Source organism: Camelus dromedarius, chromosome 26 (genome assembly GCF_036321535.1).
Source record: "Camelus dromedarius isolate mCamDro1 chromosome 26, mCamDro1.pat, whole genome shotgun sequence".
NCBI lineage: Eukaryota > Metazoa > Chordata > Mammalia > Artiodactyla > Camelidae > Camelus > Camelus dromedarius.
In genome coordinates, this window is record NC_087461.1 from 22,656,695 (window position 1) to 22,677,321 (window position 20,627).

The 20,627-nt window shown below is 40.8% G+C and overlaps 1 protein-coding gene across 4 annotated transcripts in view; it reads left to right on the forward strand.

The window, feature by feature from the left end:
• The window catches only part of PRPF18 (pre-mRNA processing factor 18), a 47,808-nt gene that overhangs the window by 21,516 nt on the left and 5,665 nt on the right, over window positions 1-20,627 (forward strand). For 2 of the 4 annotated variants that reach the window (XM_031444547.2, XM_031444548.2), the window contains 5 exons: window positions 1,488-1,556; window positions 2,973-3,113; window positions 3,245-3,316; window positions 5,502-5,657; window positions 18,106-18,858. In XM_031444547.2, the coding sequence (XP_031300407.1) occupies window positions 1,488-1,556; window positions 2,973-3,113; window positions 3,245-3,316; window positions 5,502-5,657; window positions 18,106-18,186 (519 nt within the window). In that variant the 3' untranslated portion in view covers window positions 18,187-18,858. Of the gene's footprint in view, window positions 1-1,487; window positions 1,557-2,972; window positions 3,114-3,244; window positions 3,317-5,501; window positions 5,658-18,105; window positions 18,859-20,627 lie in introns of those variants that run through there. The other 2 variants (XM_064479538.1, XM_064479539.1) reach the window with 1 other exon arrangement.

The window sequence follows — 20,627 nt, forward strand, 5'->3', positions numbered from 1 at the left end:
ATCCTTTTATTTGTTGGTGGTCTTGTAAAACCAGTGGTGTTTTGTATGCATGTATTTTGGAATACATAAATGATATTTTACTGTGAAATTCTTCATTCTCTTTTTTTAAAAAAATTTTTTGGGGAGGTAATTAGGGTTATTTATTTATTTGTTTTTAGAGGAGGTACTGGGGATTGAGTCCAGGACCTTGTATATGCTAAGTATGCACTCTGCCACTTAAACTATACCCTCCCCCGTTCATTCTCTTTTTTACTTACCTTTTTTCCATTTAGAACTTTTTAAAAAAGTACTTTATTTATTTATTATTGTGTTATTTAATTATTTAATTTTGGCTGGGGGGAGGTAATTAGGTTTATGTATTTTTTAGAAGCAGTACTAGGGATTGAACCCAGGACCTCATGCATGCTAGGCATGTGCTTTACTGCTTGAGCTATACCTTCTCCCCCTAGAACTATGTTCTTTTTTTTAAAGGTGTCATTTTCTGTCTTTTAGAACTATGTTTTTAAGTTCCATTCTTGATACCTTATGTACGTCTAAATCTTTGTTTTTAACTGTTACATAGCATTTTATACACTGTGGCATTCATTGCTTTGTACCTTTTGCTCCCTCAATGACAGTGAGATTGCTCGCAGCTCTGTTACCAAATACAGTTTTGTGACAAACGGTAATGCTGGATTTATATGTTTAACTTGTCTGAGTACTGCCAAGTTGCTCTCTAGTTTACCAGTCTCCACACCCACCAGCAGCGTCTGTCTTGTATCCCTGCTTCTCTGCCAACACTTGGCAATGTCTTACTCTCTTATTTTTGCCAGTGTAGTGAATGCAGAGTGATATATGTAATCTTATTTGAGAGTAATGTTGTATTATCCAGATATCTAGCATGAACCAAAAAATATGACTTAGTTTAATCTGTGAATGCTTAATTAAACATAAAGTTATTTTTCTGTTACTTTTCATTCTTGGCTGTGAGTGAGACCATAGTTGAGGAGGATGTTTTGTACTTCCTTGCCCTAAATTTTACTGAAGTAACAGAACCTAAATTTACTGAAGTAATTGGTGTGAGCAACCATTTCTGGACTTTGTTCTTTTTTCTTCTGTTTTAAACAACTTTTGAGATAGTCACATACTATGCAGTTTACCCATTTTAGGTGTAAAATTCAATGGTTTCCAGTACATCCATAGCTTGGTACAACCATCACCACAGTCTAATTGTAGGACATTTTTGTTCCTCAAAAAGAAATCTCATTTCATTAGCAGTCACTCCCTTACTCCCTGTTTTATCTTTTGATTCATAAAAGAGAATGTGCTCTCTAAATTTAATTGGCAAATCGGGTGGGTGTTATTTTTAACCTATCTAGAAATTCCATCAGGCTTTTAAATTGAAATTGGGCGGTATATGTAATAAAGGGCCACGTTTAGACTGGTGTTGGTAACATATATCTTTGTCATTGCTCATGACTAATGAACAGAAACGTTCTTTTCTTCAGGCTCTGGGAGAGTCTTTAGGAAAAGGTGATGATCATAAAGACATGGACATCATCACCAAATTCCTGAAGGTATGTACTTTTCGGCTAGGGAAGGAGGACATTTTTGTGGGGTGAGAACTGGTCTTATGCTTTTGCATTATTTAAGAGCTGAAGACGAGAGAGACAACCTCCCCAAATATTTCCTGTGTGCATGGTGTTCATGGTACTGCTGTGCGCTTGGGTATGGAGGTTAGACAAGGAAAGTGTATATTTACTTTCTTCGAGGCAGTTTTCTTTAAAGCTGACTCATGAATGTAAACACACAGAAAAGAATCATAGTGGAATGAACAAGAAGCTTTGAGAATTTAAAAAAAATTTTTGAAGACTCTAGGATGGAGTGCAGTGAGGAGAGGGTTCCAGAAGCTTTTCTGAGAGATGATGACAGCAAGGAAAGGAAGGAGGTGGGAAGATGTTGGCAGTGAAGAAGGCAGACGCTCCAGTAACCTTTCAGAGACTGTCCACGTTCTCAGTTCAACAGATCGCTGCTGGTTTTTGCTCTGCGTAGCTCATTCTAACTTTCTTCCCAGCATTTCTGTCTCCAGTGGTTTAGGTGGAGTGTGTACAAATCCAGATTCCTTTTAACTTATTCACAAATTATTTGTGTTCAGGCCAAAAAGTGTAAATGCAAGAAATGCTTTTACTTGTATTTACCGTTTAAATACAACATACTGGTTATCAAGGTCCACGGTCCACTGAGGATGTGACATGAAATTAGCTAGGCCGTGGGAACTAGTGCGAACCAGAGTTTCCTCTTTGAGTGACGGCCCGGCCCCTCCTTACGTAGCGAATGTGCAGGTAGTGCCCTGGGGGAGGCGGCCTCCTCAGCCTTCACTGTTTCCTTTCCTCTGGAAAGGACGCACTTTGTGCAGTTAAACGCAAAGGACACCTGGGTAGTTTTCTGAGGCGAGGGTGGAGGCTGGGAGATAATCATAGTTTCTTTTGTCCCTTTTTTTCCTTCCTCTCCTTTGGTCAGATGCTTGAGTGGGAATTTTTAATTGAGTTATGGTCTCTACTGCAAAAATAGAAAGTCCAAATACTTCAGCAGCATCCTAGGAAGGTTGGTAAAGTGTCGCAGCACGAACGGCGTGGCTGATAAGTGTGGGCAGGTTGGATTTTCTGTAATAGACGTACAAGTAAAAGCTTACTGTTGTCAAGTAGTTACCTGTGGAATTTGATAGTTCTTTTTAGAGGGAGGTGGGTTATCTCTGAGCTTAGGAATATGTATAGAATAGGGAAGTCTGTGACTTACCAAGGGCACTACTTTAAAACATACGTGATGTAATTCGCAGAAATAACTCATGAATTAAATATTAGTTGATGATGTTTTAATCAGTCAAGACATTTACTCGAAGGATGATTCTATACTGTTCTGTGCGTCAGAGAACTTTTAAATTTATACAACCACTGGGTGGCATCGTGGTCTAAATTTCCCCGTTCTTTCCACAGTTTCTTCTTGGTGTTTGGGCTAAGGAGTTGAATGCCAGAGAGGATTACGTGAAGCGCAGTGTGCAGGGAAAACTGAACAGTGCCACTCAGAAACAGACGGAGTCCTATCTCAGACCCCTTTTCAGAAAGCTACGGAAAAGGGTGAGGTTTCTCGAAAAATGCTTTTATTACCTGATTTTTAAAAAATAGAATAAATGAAGTCAGAGTAAATGCAGTCTGTAACTACACACTGTAGCTTCCAAAATGAGTTATCCTTTTTTTTTCTTTTCCAGAATCTTCCTGCTGATATTAAAGAATCCATAACAGATATTATTAAATTCATGTTGCAGAGGGAATACGTGAAGGTATAATTACCATGCTGACATCAAAATTGTGTTTATATCTACGTTGTGCACATAATATGTTCATCTGCTGTGGGAGTATTTTACATAGGAGGTTTAAGAATAAATGTGGAATGAATTAGTAGTAAAAAAAAAAAAACTTCCGTTTTCTAATATTTTGTCAGCTTTATTGTTAGGCATGAATAGTAAATTTTCAGACCACACTGTATGTTTTAGTCATTTATAAGGAAGCTGTAAAGATCCTTCAGAGCCCTAACTGGATACAGGCAGCATTCATTTCATGAATGGGATTGAATTTCAAAGTTCGTAGATTGTTGATGATGGCTTGGAACCGATTTTCCCATAGAAACAATGTTATGTAGGTTAGTTTCCCAGGCCAGCTGTAAAAGCCTACTTCGTCCATGATGTAGCTGAACTATTGTACTAATGACTCAGTGGAGTTTAACCACCCTTTATCCTTGTTTCTCTAAGTTCCAAGTTAAGCTGCCAGATTTCCCCCTCCCACGTCGGTACCGCAGCAGGGCGGAGCCTCGTGAGGGAGGACTCCTCCCCTTGCCGCGGTGTCTTTATTCCTGAATGGACCCTGGGAGGAGGTGCAGAGGAGAGAGCTCTGAGTCCACGTGCTCCTGGGGTGGAGTTTAGAAAGGGGAGTGGATGGCTGTCAGTGGGTGGTGGCGAACAAGAATGGAAGGGCCTCCTGTGCCGGGAGTGGGGTCGGAAGTGGGCCCCGGCTTGTGGGCCAGACACCGAATTTGGGGAGGGAGGCTTCCCTCTGGTGGCTGTGCCTCCCTAGAGAGGAGCAGAGAATTTCACTGCAGCATCTCCAGTGCCGGTTCCAGAGCAGCAGGCGGGGCTCCGCCAGAAAAGTGAGAATGGCATTGCTCCTGTGCTCTGAGCGCCTGTCCCCATGAGAGGGGACTGTCGGCGGTCCGGGTGCCCGAGGTCTCCTGGATTAGAGCCTCAGGCTTATGGGCTGAAGCAGTGATTTTAGTTCCTTTAGAGGAGAGCCAGTTGGTTAGTCAAAGCAGGTATTTCTTTTTTTATGGCTACCAGTTTTATTTTTGGTTAGTTTCTGTTAGTTGCCGAGTGCTTACTACTAAGGATGCTTGCCTCCACTGTAATGGATGGACAAGGTCACCATCACTGCCCGAGTTCAGACCGCTTGCCAACTGGAGGGGGTGCCTTCCCTCTGGTTCCTTCTCTCATTCTCCTACAGGAGAAGCAGGTGGAAGTTTATAAACAATACAGAAAGTACTAAAACGTCAATATTTGGTCAGTTTTCCTTGGAAATCTGGAGAAATGGAACACTGAAAGTTTTATCAGTCAATATCCAGTATTAAAATTTACATATCTGCATATCAGTGATAAAAAATGTGTATATGCCTTTTAAAATTTTATATATCAATTTCATATGTATTGCCTGGCCCTTGGGGTCTTTTAGAATTTACTTGCTTTCTGTTGTTTTTCTCCTCCCCACACCCTCCCCCCACCACAGGTAGCCAGGCTTGGTTTAGAAAAAGAGCCCATTTGTCTTCATTGCTTTTTGTCTTTTCATTTTGTAGTTGTTGTTTTAAGGTTCTTGGCAGGTGTGAGGTTTGCGAGGAGCAGAGGGCCAAAGTGAAAAGATCTCATCCTTTATCTATTCGACTCGAGGGCTAGTATTTAATCTCTGTTTACACATCTGCTTAGACCTGAAGTGGTGGTCCTGGCACACAGAGCCCCCACTGCTCTCGGAGGTCTGCACTGCTGTGCAGGGGGTGGATGTAGTTTTAGGTTAGATTCTGAAAAAGTAGTTAGCGTCTCTCTCCTACATGACCACCTATGGAGAAGACTGGGTCTAATGGAGACTCAGCCTACAGTTTGTCAGAGCTTCAAATTACCTACCTGGCAATTCTAGGTCTGAAATGTATTCATTTCCAGTGCAGCAAGGCTGCAAAGGAATGTTTCTTTTTAGTCAGGCTGGGTTAGTGTTGATTTCTCTTTTTCCACAGACATTTGTAGTCCTGGGCAGATCAGTCAGTCACCCCATATTTTAATTTATTTTGTTTGAATCATAGGAATGGTAATGCTTCCAACAGACCCAAGAGGAGGATGAAAAATACATCATGAAGGACTGGAAATACTTTAAGTGAAAACTTGGACCAATAGAATATTTCTGCTTTTCTGATCTCTGGAACTTCCTTTCTAGGCTAATGATGCTTATCTTCAGATGGCCATTGGAAATGCCCCTTGGCCCATTGGTGTCACCATGGTTGGTATCCATGCCAGAACTGGTAGAGAAAAGATTTTTTCCAAGCATGTTGCGCATGTTTTAAATGATGAAACACAGCGGAAATATATTCAGGTAAGCAGTTCGGAGGAAAAGGAATGCTCTGGAGGTAACATTCCCCAATTCTCAAACTGTAAATATTGAGAGGAGGAGGATTATAAACATGGATGTAGCGTGATAGGGTACAAGTCCACTCTTTATAAATCAGTTCTTGTATTGAAGCCAGCTTCCCTGAATAAAGTAGAGCCTTGTAAGTTTCATATATAACGCAAGACAGGGCGACGTGTTGTGCTTCAGTTACCTTAGTATTGAAATAAAACTGTTGCAGCTTCTTTGGTACTTGACTGAAGAATGACGAATTTAGAGCATTTGCAGCAGATCCCATTTTGTTACTTTCACGGTAGGTTTAATATCTAGGCTAAAAAGGTATGAATAATAAAAATTTGGCTAATAATTGGAAATAACACTTCTACACAAATAGATTTACGGTGTTTATAGTTTACTTTCTTAAACTTACACACGCCTCTTACAAACTTGATCACACTGCTGTGGGATTAAACTTTTTTAGTGGAAAAAAATGTCAGTTATAATCTAGCTTTTGCCAAATTGTCAAAAATCCCAGGTTGTGTCAGTATCATGACTTTCTCTGGATGTTAACTCAGGCTTCAAGATGGTATGCTGGAAGTTTGTTTAAAATGTAAAATTCACTTAAAATGCATGAAATGCTTTCACATTTTGTGCCAGACAACAATCATTACCATATTCATGAATTATCTTTTTATTTCAATTTAGATGCTAAAGGTTAATTTGTGTGTCATGCTTTATGCCTTATTCATACATATGAGCATTTAAAAATATGATTTCAAGCTGACTCCCTAGTGAACTGTAGAATTTATGGAGTTCAGATATACTTGCGGAAATTCAAAGACATTTCCGTTCTTTAATAACCACCATCAACTGTATTGAAGGCAAAAAGCTTTTAGTTGGGAAAAAAAGTTGTTTGACTTTAACAATAGAAAAGTTTCCCATGATTAAATTTGCTAATTGTGTTCAACTATACCATGGCCAAAGCTATTGTCTGTGTAGGAGTTCATAAAATTAGATAAATGGTCTTAAAGACATTGTTTCTTTTTTCAAACAATAGTGTGATTATCATCATCCCATAAACTGATTCTTGTTTTAAAAATATACCTAGTATTTATTTTTAAAGGTCTCTGGTTTATTTTGGAAGCTATACAATGACCTGTCCTCCCTCCATTGTTGCTTTTTAATTGTGCTGAATAAATGATCCATGTCTAAGTGGGTGGATGCTGTGACATGCCATGGGGTTCTTAGTGACCTCTGTACTGTGCTGTTCAACATTTTAATGACCAGTTGGATGATTATATTGAGAGGTATATAAGATTTACAGACAACAAGAAACAAGAAACAGAAGGGATAACGTGTGTGTTTAAGGTGGAAAGAAATTTGCATTCCAAAAGTTCTTGACAGACTGAAGAAAAGGGCAGATTCTAAAAATATAGTATTTAGCAATGATGAGCATACGGTCTGAGCAATGCATAAGAGAAAGAATTAGTGGACTTTAAGTGCAGTAACGGTGGTTTGATACGGCCACAGGCAAGTCTAATGATAGCTTATGCCACGTTATTAGACATAATAATGTAGTGTAAGTTCCTTTAGGCAAGAACATAGTTCACTGTAGCATCCCCCAGAGTCTAGAACGGTACCTGACTCAAGGTGGGCACTCAGTAAATATTTGCTGATTGAGTGAATGCCCTGGAGGGCAGGGGAGGTGACAGTCTTGCTCTTTCTCTAGTCTTTGAGAAAGCAGGCCTGATGGAGGTCTGAGTAACGATAGACAACGAGAGAACTTTCTGGTGGGGGAGGGGATAAACTTGTCCTGTACAGTTAAGGATCACAAAGGCATAGGAGTTTCTAAACAGCAGAAGGAAAGGATTCTTTCCTTTCTTTAATCTTTTTATTTTGAAACAATAGACTCGTAAGAGATTGTAAAAATAGTACGAAGCAGCTTTTTAACAGGCAGAACTGCCTCAGAATAGGAGTGGGACTGCCCTGGAAGATTTGAGGAGACCCCCTACCTCTTGGTGTCTGCAAGCATCCAGTTAGCTGCTGCCCTTTCTGGTCCTTTGGATTTCTTTGGTTCTGCTCTGCAGCTTTTCCCTAGAGGCCGTCGTGTAAATTCACAGGCCGGGATAGTCCAGGTGAGCTGAGTGTCAAAAACCTGGCCTTCTATGTGTCTTGTCTTTTCCTGCTTTTCGTGTAGGCGCACGAAGGAGCAGTATTTCCTTTTTTTTTTATCAGCTCTGCTGTAAGAAAAGTGGACAGGGCAGGTGCAGTGTGGAGTGTCAGCCAGATCTTAGCTTCAGTGTTCATTATTGTTACCTTGTAGGAATATGGTTCTCGTGTGGTTCCATCATCTTTTGTTTTTTAATGACATGCCAAAATCCTTAATTTAAAAAAGGTGTATGTTCCTATTTTTAAAATATTGGCAACAACAAAAACCAAAAAATTGCCATTGTGTGAGGCCAAATAAAGTGCGAGTTCTTGATCTGTCTTAAACTCATAGTGCAGCTCAAGGCAAAAGAATGTTGCCACCCCCATGTTAGCATTTTTATGAAATTTGTGATTACAGTTAGCTGAGTGACTTAGGAGGCTGTCTTTTGAATCTCTTTCCTCTTAACTTTGGTATTTGGTTGAGGTTGATTTGAGTTATCCCTACAAAGGAACAGTTTGAATACATTATTTGAAGTTTAAGTCAGGGAGTGATGAACTTTTTCTTAAAGGATCAGGTAGTAAACAGTTCAGGCTTGCGCCTTGTGAGTAGGTCTCTGCTACAGCTGTTCACCCTGCAGGTTTGTGAAAGCAGCCAGCGGCTGTGTTCCAGTAAAACTCCCTTTATAAAAAGGATGAGCGGCCTGTGGGCTGTGGTTTGCTGACCCCTGGTAAATGTCTAAACCCAAACCTTCTCTACATGAAGGTGTTTGCTGAGGAGGTAATTATGAAAGTCATTTAATAGGATAATTTTTCTTTTTAAATTGAGATATACTAAACCTTAGCAAAAGTGTGCTAATCTTAATTGTACAGCTCAGTGTTTCTTCATATACGTGATATTTTATCAAGACATAAAGCAAGGTCTGGATAGGGGAAATTTCCAGCAGCAGCCTGGAAGTTTCTCTTGTTCCTCCTACCAGCCTAAGTCTTCCTCCCATCGAAGATAACCTCTATTCTGACTTTTGTCATTATGGGTTAATTTTGCTGGTTCTTGGACATCATTTAAATGAAATCTTGCAGTATATAGAGTGATTATTAGAAATACTGGTGAGAAATAACTGTTTTCTGAAATACGGTAGAAAATACTTCAAGGGGCTCTTTCACTGGAACGTGATTTCTTGGGGTTTTCTGCAAACCTCTACAGAATTTAAACTGGAGAAGTTGTTTGAACTTGTCTCTTTCTTACAAAAATTAAAACATGCCACACGGAGGGTTTTCTCACCATGCAGATCAAAGAAAAGTTGCGTAGCTTATTAGCTAGCCTCACATCTCGGGCGAGATGTAAATTGGTGGTAGTAACTTCAAGGACTTGGGTTGGTCTGCCAAATGCAGATGTAACCTTTGGCCCAGATTTGAGTAAAGCTTCTTTTTATACAGATTGAAGGAAGTTCTTGATTATTTTAGAGTCTTTACAATTTAGTCATTTCAAGACATCTCCTGAAGAACTTCACTTCTTGGGAGTTCTTTACTTGTCAGTAAAGAAGAGCAGGAAGAAAAGCTGAAATTGTCCTCAAATGGTGATTTGCCCACCACATCCACTCCAGCCTTCCTCACCTTGTCCCTTGTCCCAGAAACCTGGCTTTTATGAACAACATGGACAGACTCCCTTGCCCTCTGGCTTCTGAATGGGGCAGGAATGAGAGAGACTGGAAGGCATTTTGTAGCTGGGAGAAGGATGAGTCTAGGGTATTTATCTCCTTGACTTCCTCCCTGTGGAGTCACTGAGGGTCGACTGCACCCCTCCACCCAAGGCCACGGCCATCTCCATACAGTTACCCTCTCTGGGTCACTGACCGCTCTCTGCCCTTGCCCCCTTAGATACAGGCTTCCTTGCATTGTCTGCTCTGGAGGGCTGCACCGTCTCGTTGGCCCCAGTCTTGCCCATGCCCTTGTGAAGTCCTTGGGACCACTGCCCTCAGATTAGCCTGTTTGAGCGTGCCCTTTGTTTCCTGCTCATGCTCTCCCTGGTTGGTACAGATTGACTGATCTGTGTGCTATGTCACAACATAGGTTTCTTTGGGGATTTGAAGATGAAGGAGTAACACGCCCAATCATTTTTCTTAAGCTTTCACTATTACAGAAGGCAAAGCGTCCTAAAATATTCTTCTCTGGTAAGTTGTGTTCAGTAACCTTAATTTTGTAAATTCTCTGGCAAAAACACCTTTTCAACATTTTATGTCAGATATTTCTGTCCATATTTCAGGTTTTGGCTTATTTCATCTACACTAGCATTTGCCAAATTTATTGGTTCATGGAACATTTGTAAAGTTATAATATGCTCATATATTGCAGAAAATGGCATAACAGAAGCAGTCATTACTGCAGTGAGTGATCGCAGCTTGATCCGCATGTTGGATACACAGTGGCATGGTTAGGTGGTAAACACTCCCTATGCATTGGATCAAATGTCATGAATTTGTGGGTCATGTGGTTTTATGCTATGTCCTGGAATTCTTGGCTCTGATAAACCATTTCTTAAAGGCAGGTTATTTAGATAACAAACTGTCTAGCTATTTAATAGCTTCCTGGCATTTGTTAAAACAAATTTTTAGAGAAAAATGCTGCAAGCATTTCTCTTTCACAACATCACCTTTTAATATCACAGAACGCCAGTGCTGGGTAGAAGCATATATTGGGGAGTGCTGGTCTAAACTCTGCTGCACTGCTTTTTAACCGGTAGCTAAATAGACATTTTACTTGGGGTATTAACTCTTAAGTTTCTCAACCCATGCTTGGGGAAAAAAAGTGAGATCACCCTGCTCTTTGATCAGGTAAATACAGTCTTCCCACACGATGGCCACTTGGCATGCGTTTTTACCTAACTTTGTTAAGTAAGCAGATGCTGTTTTCAAGATGGAGCCATCACTTGTAATTTGTTGTTAACTTTCTGTGATACCATGAACCTTTGAACTGTAAATACTGTTCTTTTATATAACAAACATTCAGACAAGTAAAAACTGAGGGCAGCTCTTTTTCTTACCAGAAATTCTAAAAGCAAAATAACTCAGTCCCAAACCATCAGTTTTCTTTAATTTTCCACTAAGTCCTGCAGATCCTGAACATTTTAATACACTTAATACTTGCACTGGGACTGTTCATTAGAAGCAGCGTGAGATTGCCTTCATCTGCCATCAACTGTATCTGTATTTGACATCTTTATGCCTTTTTTAGAATATTCTGTAATGCTTGCCATTAGATTTTTTAAAAAACTGAAGTATATGACATAAATTTTATCATCTTAACCATTTCAAAAAAATTTTATTCAGCTCTACCATCTTACCCATTTTTAAGTGTACAGTTCATCAGTTAGACTTTTAAATTCAGAATATTTTCCTAGAAACAATATTAGTTTAAAAAACATGAATTTAGTTGAGTATTGTGTGGGGAGGAAGGAGCCATTAAGGAGCCATTAATGTATAATCTAGAATCTGGAAAGGCTCAGGACGTGGGACTTTTAGACAGTTCTGAAAGGCCAGACCGTGGGATGGGGCTGAAGATGAAAGAGTGGTTGAAAATTAGGGTAAATAGTCCAGAGGTTCCTTCTACCCCGAGCAGGTAGGCCCTCCTTCTCTTCTCCCTTCTAGGAGAAAACAGGTTAACTCTCTGAGGGATTTGTACCATCAGGCAGGGTGAGATGCCCTACGCAGATTAGAGACTCCAGTGCGTCCTTTTGTTGACAAACGAGATCTCTGGATCCTGGTCTCCACTGGTTCCTCTGTTGCTGGCAGCCAGGCTTTTACTCCCAACTCAGGAAGTGGAGCATTCGTCTCTGAGAACTGACCCTAGAGAAAAGTTATGCAGTTACTAACATTTTGTATTCTGCCAATGAAAAACTAGCTAGCTACCATATTGTCCTCAAATGAAGTTCTGTTGACAAACCCTGCCCGTTCAGTGAGTTTCCTTTAGCTCCTAATTGTTTTACTCATGTATATGTGTGTTCACCTAAGGTCATCAGACATTCAGGGAAAGTTTCCAACCTGAAAGACAGAGACCAAAACACACAGAAAAAAAGGAGTTGAGGGAAACGGAATTATAGGAAACGAGAAAAAAAAATCCTTTAATTGAAAACTTAATTAATATCCTTAGATAAGGTTGTAATCATGAATTAAGAACAGGAGCTACAGAAAAAGTCAAAGAATCACAGTGAGCTTTCAGAAATGAAACATTACAGCAGGAATTTAAAAATTAAAGGGTTAGAGGAATAGGAGTTGAGTAAATCTCTGAAGTATGAAAGATAAGAGGATGAAGGAGTCAGTCTGTAAGGTCTGCAACTATTCAAACTGCAAGAAAAAGGGAACAGACAAGCTGGAGGGTAGGAAATAAAGAACTAACGCAGGAGGACCAGAGCTGAAGGACACGCATTGGAGTGAGAAGAAGAGCTCACTGAGTAGACAGCAGACGAATAGAAAGGAGCTCACACTGAGGCTCAGTATAATGAAGTGCTGGAGGGCCAAAGATAAGAAAGGGGTTTTGAGTGCTCCGGTCGCTTACAAAGGCTCAGGAATGAAAACACCCTCCTGCTTCTCATTAACAGCACCGGAAGCGGGAAGAATAAGGGGAACATTTCCCACTTAGAAGTCTATCAGTCACGTGTGAGTATAGGCTAAGGGTATTTTCAGACAGGTGAAGTCTCACAAATGGGACCAGCTTGTGTCCCACACCCGTTCTCTGGAGCCATCGTCATGGCTAACACTTACATAGTAGTGCTCACCGTGTGCCCACTGCAGCAGTTTAGCACGTGTGTGTATTCTCTCCCAGATGCAGCACGAGGATAATGCTGTGATTTCTGTTTTACGAGTGGGGAAACTGAGGCATAGAGAAGTAAGTTCCCAAGGTCACACAGCTTATATGCGGTGGAATTGGGTTTTGAACCTGGGTGGTCTTAACTCCACTACGGTATACTGCTTCCTCTACTTGAGGACGTGTTCCACCAAAATGAGGGAAAGAAGCAAAAAAGAGCCAGGAAACAAGATCCAGCACAGGAGCAGGACAGAAGGAATCCTGGGTTGGAGGTGGAGGGGTACTCGAGGATGCAGCAGTTCTGGGAGGTCTGGAATTCAGTCCGTCGGGATAGGAACAGGCAGACAGAGGGCTCGGGGAGAACACACACTACCTGACATGTTAGGTCATATTGAAAGTTGTCTCACTGCTGGAGAATGAATTGTACCTACACAGAAAAGCAGCAAGATGGGGGGAATACCTAAGAACAAGGCTTGTGGACAGTATTTGTGTAGACATTGCAGGGTGTATTCTGAGTATCATGTTCGCTTAGAATGGGGAGAGAAAGGCGTGTGTGTGTATGCGGGGCCAGCGCACGTGGTGCAAGAGGATTAAATCTTCCAATTTTCATAGTAGATAAAAAATTAAAATATAAAACACTATCAGTATAGTATTTAGAAGCAGGGCAATAAATATCAGAAGAAACACTTAAGGGGTTTGAAGTGGTTGCCTTTGGGAGGCTGGAATTAGAGATTGGAAAGGAATTTCGTATTCCTACTTACTTTGTTTCTCATTTGTCTTCCTTTATTAGGATATAATCTCAGTCAGAGGGGATTTTTTTCTCTTTGTTCCCTGCTTATTCCCAGAGCCCAGAACAGTGCTTGGCACACAGTAGGCACTGAATAAGGATTTATTAAATAAATACATTGCTCTTATAAAAAAAAGTTACATTTAAAAATACTACTGTTTTTTAAGAAGCTATTTGCAGTAAGCCAAGCAGCTCATTGTCTTACTAGTTTAAACATCTTCAGGCAATTTGAAACTAAAATCCTGAGGGATTTAATTGAAAAGATTTGTTTCCATTTGGAAAATAGTCCTGTGCTGTCATGAGATTATGCCCCTGTAAAAATTTGTCCTGTGCTGTCTGTCTTTACTACAGAAATTTACTGTGATGTCAAATGGTAACTGTTTATGATGGGGACTGTTGAGTTTCACACTGTTTGGCAGCTAAGATTTCAGACAGGATATCTTAATATTTATTTTTAAATCATAGAGTCTGCTTAGGAGCATAAATAAGCATCACAGATGGTCTTCTGTAAGGCACGGGCACCTAAGGTTCCACTCCTGCAGTGAAAGGAGGATGGCCCCTAGCCGTCTTAACATCGGTTGCCTTTCATTGGCTCCTAATCATCCTGGCCGCGTTTCGCTGTGGACTGAAGCTATTGTATTTCATAGGTGTGTTCCCCTTTCCTGGTCTTGCTTCTCTCTCACCTGTTCCTTCAGGAAACTTAAAATTCCGAACTATGATATCACATACATTTTTATGGCTACAAGTCCAGTTCTGCTTACACACGATTAGAATTCACAGCAGGAGAAGCTGGATTGTGAGAAAGAAGGGTCGTTGTCCTAAAGCAAATACCTGATTAGGCACAGGGAACAAAAAATAAAAAATGAGCAAAGCGAGCTACCTGGTCTGTCTTTGCACTTGCCTGCAAAAGTCTTTCTTCCACACTCCCGATTCTTAAATAGCATAATATGGACAATCTTAATCCACAAAGAACTTTAAGTAAAATGTTTGAAAATCATGTTTCTCGGATGTTGAATCTCTTAGGTTATACCTCACTTCAGAGAAGTAATTTATATTTGTATTGTCTTACTACTTTGGGACCAAAGAGAATTTGTATGCTTTTTTTTTTTCTCTTACTGTTTTGTTTTGTTTTTGGTGATTTCAGTTAGCTTAAGGATTGTCTGGATATGCAGGTAATTACGGTAAAAGTGCTAGGTCCTTGGTGGTGGTTCCGATACCTGTTACGCTGGCGCGCAGTTTGAGGTGGTTTACCCTTCCTTCTCAGACTTCTCTAGAGGCGCTTTTCTGTTACATCGTGTAATTACGGCCCCGTGCTCTGCTTTTCCCACTGGGTCATGAAGCTCTTTCTTTTAAGAGCAGGTGCTATTTCATTGCATCATTTTGAGGAGAGGATTTGGGGGGAATACTAGTTGCTTACCAGGCATGGTGCTGTACACACTTCCATGTTCAGCATCTCATGTGGGCCTGAGCATAGTCAGCCTTTGGCCTGTTATGGGATTTCATTGTTCTTGTTACTGTCACAGGAACTTGGTGGTTTTAGTTTTTGTGAACCCAAGGTGAGAAACCTTAAAATAATTTGTGTGTCATTAAAATTAAATGCTTCTCTTCTTGTTTGTCGTTTCTATGCTCGTCCATGTTGCTGTGGATGTCTAGATTTCAGTAAGACAAGGATGTTCACATTTGTAGGCCTGTAGATAAAAGAGTTCATAGGATTCACTGCTGGTTGCATGCCTCTTGCAGAATCGTTCTGGAGAGATCTCTAGTGGCATGTTGCAGGTTTCTGCCCTTGTCCCTGGCCTATTTATGAATTTGGATAATGACTTGGAGGTGTGTTTGCTCACTGGTGGATGAGAAAGCTAAGAGGAGTAACTGAAAACAAAATGCCAACGAAGGATTTTAAAAAGTCACAGACTGGAGGATGAGTGGAAAGGGACTGAATGAGTCTTTTAATTGTGACAGTTTTCTTGTCATCAGTTAAAAATACCACTGTTAAGTTATAGACTGGATAAGATCTGGCCAAACCGCAGAAGAGATACTAGCAGTAAGCACTGGAAATTTGTGACATCATGGGAATGTGTGGTGTGTGTTGTATTTGTCTAAAAAGAGTGGAAGGCCATGATAGATGCCAAAGACACAGAACAAAGGTGGCGCGGTAGCACTGGGACTGAGTTCTGCAGAATCGGCCAGGTCATGTCTGGAATGCTGTGCTAGTTTTTACATTACAGTGAAATGTTTTTATTGTGTAATATTTGGTACATGAAAAAGAATACATATAACTTGTAAGTTATGAAGAAATCAATAAAAGAAATATCTAAAGGCCTTCATCCTAGCTTAAGAATGGGAACATTCCGAAGATACGGAATCTGTGTTTTCCTCCTCTACCCCAGGAGTAACCATTATCCTCAATTTGTCATTCCCTTGCTATTTCAAAAATAATTCACCATGTAACGTGTGCATTTCTAAGCAATGTATTACTTTTTAACTTGTTTTGAGTATTAAAATGCTCCAATACTTACCGGAAGAGTCAGTATTGTTAAAAAGGCCGCAGCACTCAGGCAACCTGCAGATCCAGTGCGATCCCTATCTGATGCCGGTGGCATTTTTCACAGAACTGGAACAAGTAATATTTGTATGGAAACTCAACGACCCTGAGTAGCCAAAACAGTCTTGAGGAAGAAGAACGGAGCTGGAGGAGTCACGCTCTCTGACTCAGACTATACTACAAAGCTACAGGGCGGTACTGGCGCAAAAACAGACACATAGATCAAAGGAACAGGAGAGGAAGCGCAGAGATAAACCCACACACTTACAGTCCTTCTACGACAAAGGAGGCAAGAACATACAAGGGAGAAAAGACAGTCTGTTCAGTGAGTGGTGCTGGGAAAACGAGACAGCTATCTGGAAAAGAATGAAATGAGAACATTCTCTAATACCATATATGAGAGTAAACTCAAAATGGATTAAAGACCTAAATGTAAGATTGGGTGCTACAGAACTCGTAGGGGGAATCGTAGGCAGAGCACTCTGACATAAATTGAAGCAGTATTTTTTTGAATCTGTCTCTTACAGTAATTGGAAACAAAAGAAAAAGTAAAGAAATGGGACCTAATTAAACTTACAAGCTTTCGTGAAGCAAAGGAAACCATCAACAAAAAGAAAAGACAGCCGACTGAATGAGAGAAAATATTTGCAAATGAGATGACCGATAAATGATTAATTCCCATTATATATAAAGAGCCCATACAGCTCAACATCAAAAAACAAACAGCCCAGTTAGAAAAGGGCAGAAGAACTGAATAGAGGACATGCAGACAGCAAACAGGCATGTGAAAAGATGTTCACCATCGCTCATCATCAGGGAAATGCAGATCAAACCCACAGTGAGGTATCACCTCACACCTGTCAGAATGGCCATCGTCAAAAGAACACAAATAACAAGTGTTGGTGAGGATGTGGAGAAAAGGGAACCCTTGTACACTGTTGGTGGGAATGTAAATTGGTGCAGCCACTGTGGAAAACAGTATGGAGTTTCCTCAAAAAACTAAAAATAGAGCTACTGTCTGACCCAAGAATTCTACTCTTGGGTGTATATCCAAAAAACCCCAGAAAAAAACACTAATACGGGAAGATACATGCATCCCAGTGTTCATAGGGCATTACTTATAGTTGCCAAAACATGGAAACAACCTAAATGTGTATCAGCAGATGAATGGATGATGATGTGTATATATACAAGGGAATACTACTCAGCCATAAAGAAGAATGAAAAATTTTGCCATTTGCAGCAACATGGATGGACCTGGAGGGCATTATGCTAAGTGAAATAAGTCAGACAGAGAGAGACAGATACTGTATGATATCGGTTATATGTGGAATCTGAAAGATACAACAAACAGTGAATATAACAAAGAAGCAGACTCACAGATAACAGAGAACAAACTAGTGGTTATCAGTGGAGGGGGAGCAATATAGGGGTGGGGGAGTGGGAGGTACAAACCGTTGGGTGTAAGACTGGCTCAAGGATGTATTGTCTGACACTTGGAATATAGCCAGTGTTTTTGTAATAACTGTAAATGGGAAGTAACCTTTAGAAGTCGTCTAAAATTTAACAATTATTTTAAAAATGGTATAATACTGTATGTGGCCTCTTGCCATTTGCTTTTTACATTTAACATTATTTCTAAGATTCATGTATATCCATTGTTCTCATCTGGACCAGAGAACAGAAGATAATTTGACCATTTTCTCATTTCTCCCAAGGATGGCACACATGTAGCACCTTTTAGGGAACATAGGAGAGGAGCTAGCTCATTACATGTAACGGATGCTTTAGGCTAGCCAGTGGGGCTTAATTCTCTCTCTGTTGGAACCTGGGGGAGAAAGGCTGAAATTGTTACACGTGACTCTAGGTTCATTTTTACTGATAATATGTTCCATTTGTGAGCATACTAAAGCTTGTTCACATATTCTCCTAGGATGGACATTTGGGTTGTTCCCGGTACTTTTGATGTTTTTGTGGCTAATGCTGCTGTGACCATATTGTCTGTTTCTCTGGGTGCACAGGATTGACTGTTTCTCTCAGTACACATCTGAGTGGTACTGCGGGAGACTGCTACATTTTAATGGGGATGTGGGTAAACCAGAGAGTACAGAGGAGGGCAGTTACCATATCGTAACCAACCATTATTTTCCCTGTTTTCTTAGGGATTGAAGAGGTTAATGACCATTTGCCAGAAGCACTTTCCTACAGACCCATCAAAATGTGTGGAGTACAATGCACTGTGAGAGCTGTGAGTGGTGTGTAATTATCGCCAGGAAGCCTAAGGAAGCAGGGCACGGACTTCCGCAATTAGCAACAGGAACGAGGGAAGAAGAAAAAAGTTTCTGGCCTCTGACTTCTACCTAAGGCAACTCTTGGTTTTAAGAACTGTCTTGGCTCTCATGACACATCCGACTGCAAAATGATTTTTATGTCTTGCTTTTATTTTAAATAGTTGAAAAATTAAGTTCTAAAGACTTTCCCCCATAATTTAAATGTGTAGACAAGAGTCACAGAATGGGGTTTTAAATGACTTTTTCCCTCTAGACCTGAAAGTTGCAGTTAGAGGATTAAAAAGGAACATTTGAGGATGGACTTAAATTATTTCTGTAAAATGTGGTAATTTTCACATTGCCTTTTATGTAGTATTTATAGAAAAATATTTTTATATCTTTCAACAAAAATGTGGAACCATTTAATGAAACTTAATAGTCCTTAACTGTGGCTGAACTTTTGCGATCTTGCAATAGATTTGAATGTAAATGTTATTACTGTTAAGGGTTATTTTTCTTGCATTTTAAAGCCTTCTTTCATCTTCTAAGGAGTTCAGCTCTTCCAGTGGGTTAAAATGGTTACATTTTGTGGTTTTAATTTGCATTTCGCTGAGGACAAATAAAGTTGAGCAATTTTCGTGTATACTTAATGGCCATTTGGATATTAACTTTTGCGGAGTTTCTGTTCAAGATTTTATTTTTGTCCTTTTTTTTTCCTATTGAATTGCCTGCCGCCTTCTTACTGACATCGTTCTCTGTGTATCCTGGCCCTGAGTCCTCTGTTGGACTGTATCGCAAGTGCCCCCCCCCCCACGCTGGGGCTCGCCTTTGTGCTGGGCTTTCTGTGCGCGGGGGAGATGATCTTGTAACTAGCTCAGCTGGTGACATAACCTTTGTCGACTGTCTTTGCCAGATTTTATACAAATCAAATCACGTGACTCATAATCTTTTCATAATAGCATGCCTGAGTATAGGATTTGAGAGAAGAGGAAATTGTTTTTGTATTTTTGTTAAACTTTATAGATTTATTATATTATTGTCTTGTTAAGACTTGGTTCTTACTTTTCTTCCTCCGGTCGACAAGTGTATGTGCCACGTGTGTGGTGTAGACACTGCCAGCTGCTCATCCTGTCTTCCTTGTAGCAGCCCGACTTTGTTCAGAGCTGCCGTGTGCACTGTTGAAGCTACTTGCTCTCCTAGGACCCTTGGAAGTTAGAGTTGGTTGTGTGACAGGCCCAGCAGTCACATGAGCCTTTTGGGTGGGACTTCCAGGAAAGCTGGTGTTTTTCTTGGAAAAAAAAAAAACAGACTTAGTTAACAGACTTGTTGCCCTTTCTCTCTCCTTTCTTGGAAGTGGCCATGATTCTTAAGTGCTTTGTAGCCAGCCTGCAGTCTGGACAACGGGAGACACATGCTACAGATGGCAGAGTTAGGTCTTTAATGGCATCGTGGCGTCATTGTACAAACCTAGCCAGGGTTCTCCAGAGAAACAGAACCAGTAGGAGGCTTTTTATATCTGTTGGAATTGATTCATGTGGTGACGGAGGCTGAGACTCAGTAGTATAAATTCCAGTCAGAATCCAAAGTCTTGAGACCAGGACAGCTGCCGTGTACGTCCCAGCTTGAGGGCAGGAGAGGACCAGTGCCGTGGTCAGGCAGAGAACACTCCCTCACCCCACCTTCTGTTTGGGTGAGGCCCACCCACATGGGGGAGGGCCGTCTGCTCTAGTCAGTTCACTGATTCAAATGTTAATCTCATCCAGAGACACCCTCACAGACACTGGAATAGTGTTTAACCAGACATCTGGGCACCCTGTGTCCTAGTCAAGGTGACCTATAAAATTAGCCATCACCACTACCCCCTGGGCCTCATGTTCTGGGAGAAGAGTATGGAGGAAGCCCCTGCAGTTGTGTTTCCATCTATCCTGCCGATTTCAGTCCCTGAGCAGTATGTACATTGCTCAGAGTTCCTGGCTTTTGGCTTCCTTGGGGCTTGTAGCAAGTGTGTCCTGGTGGTCTGAGGTCACAGCTACCTCAACTGGAGCAGGACCTGACTTTGCCACAACCTAATAAGATAGACGTAAATACAACAGCTTTCATTTGAATGAGCTCTCTGGGTGGTGGCACCAGGGCATTTCACCTGCAGGAAAGCCACTAATGGAACGGATCTCAAAGGCAGTTCAAAGGCCACCAGGGTTTTAGAGCAGACAGAGACCGAGAGAAGTGCTTCTGGCCCGTAGTGGAGCTTCTTGTCACTCTGTTGGACAGAAGCATCCAGCTCTTGTCTCTTATGTTATTCCCAAATCTCCACTGGAGTGACAAATGACTTTGAGAGGAATGAACTGAACACCTCTATAGATTGAAAAATATTTGAGAAAGTGCCCGTTTGTGATTTCATCATTTTGGGCAAAGTA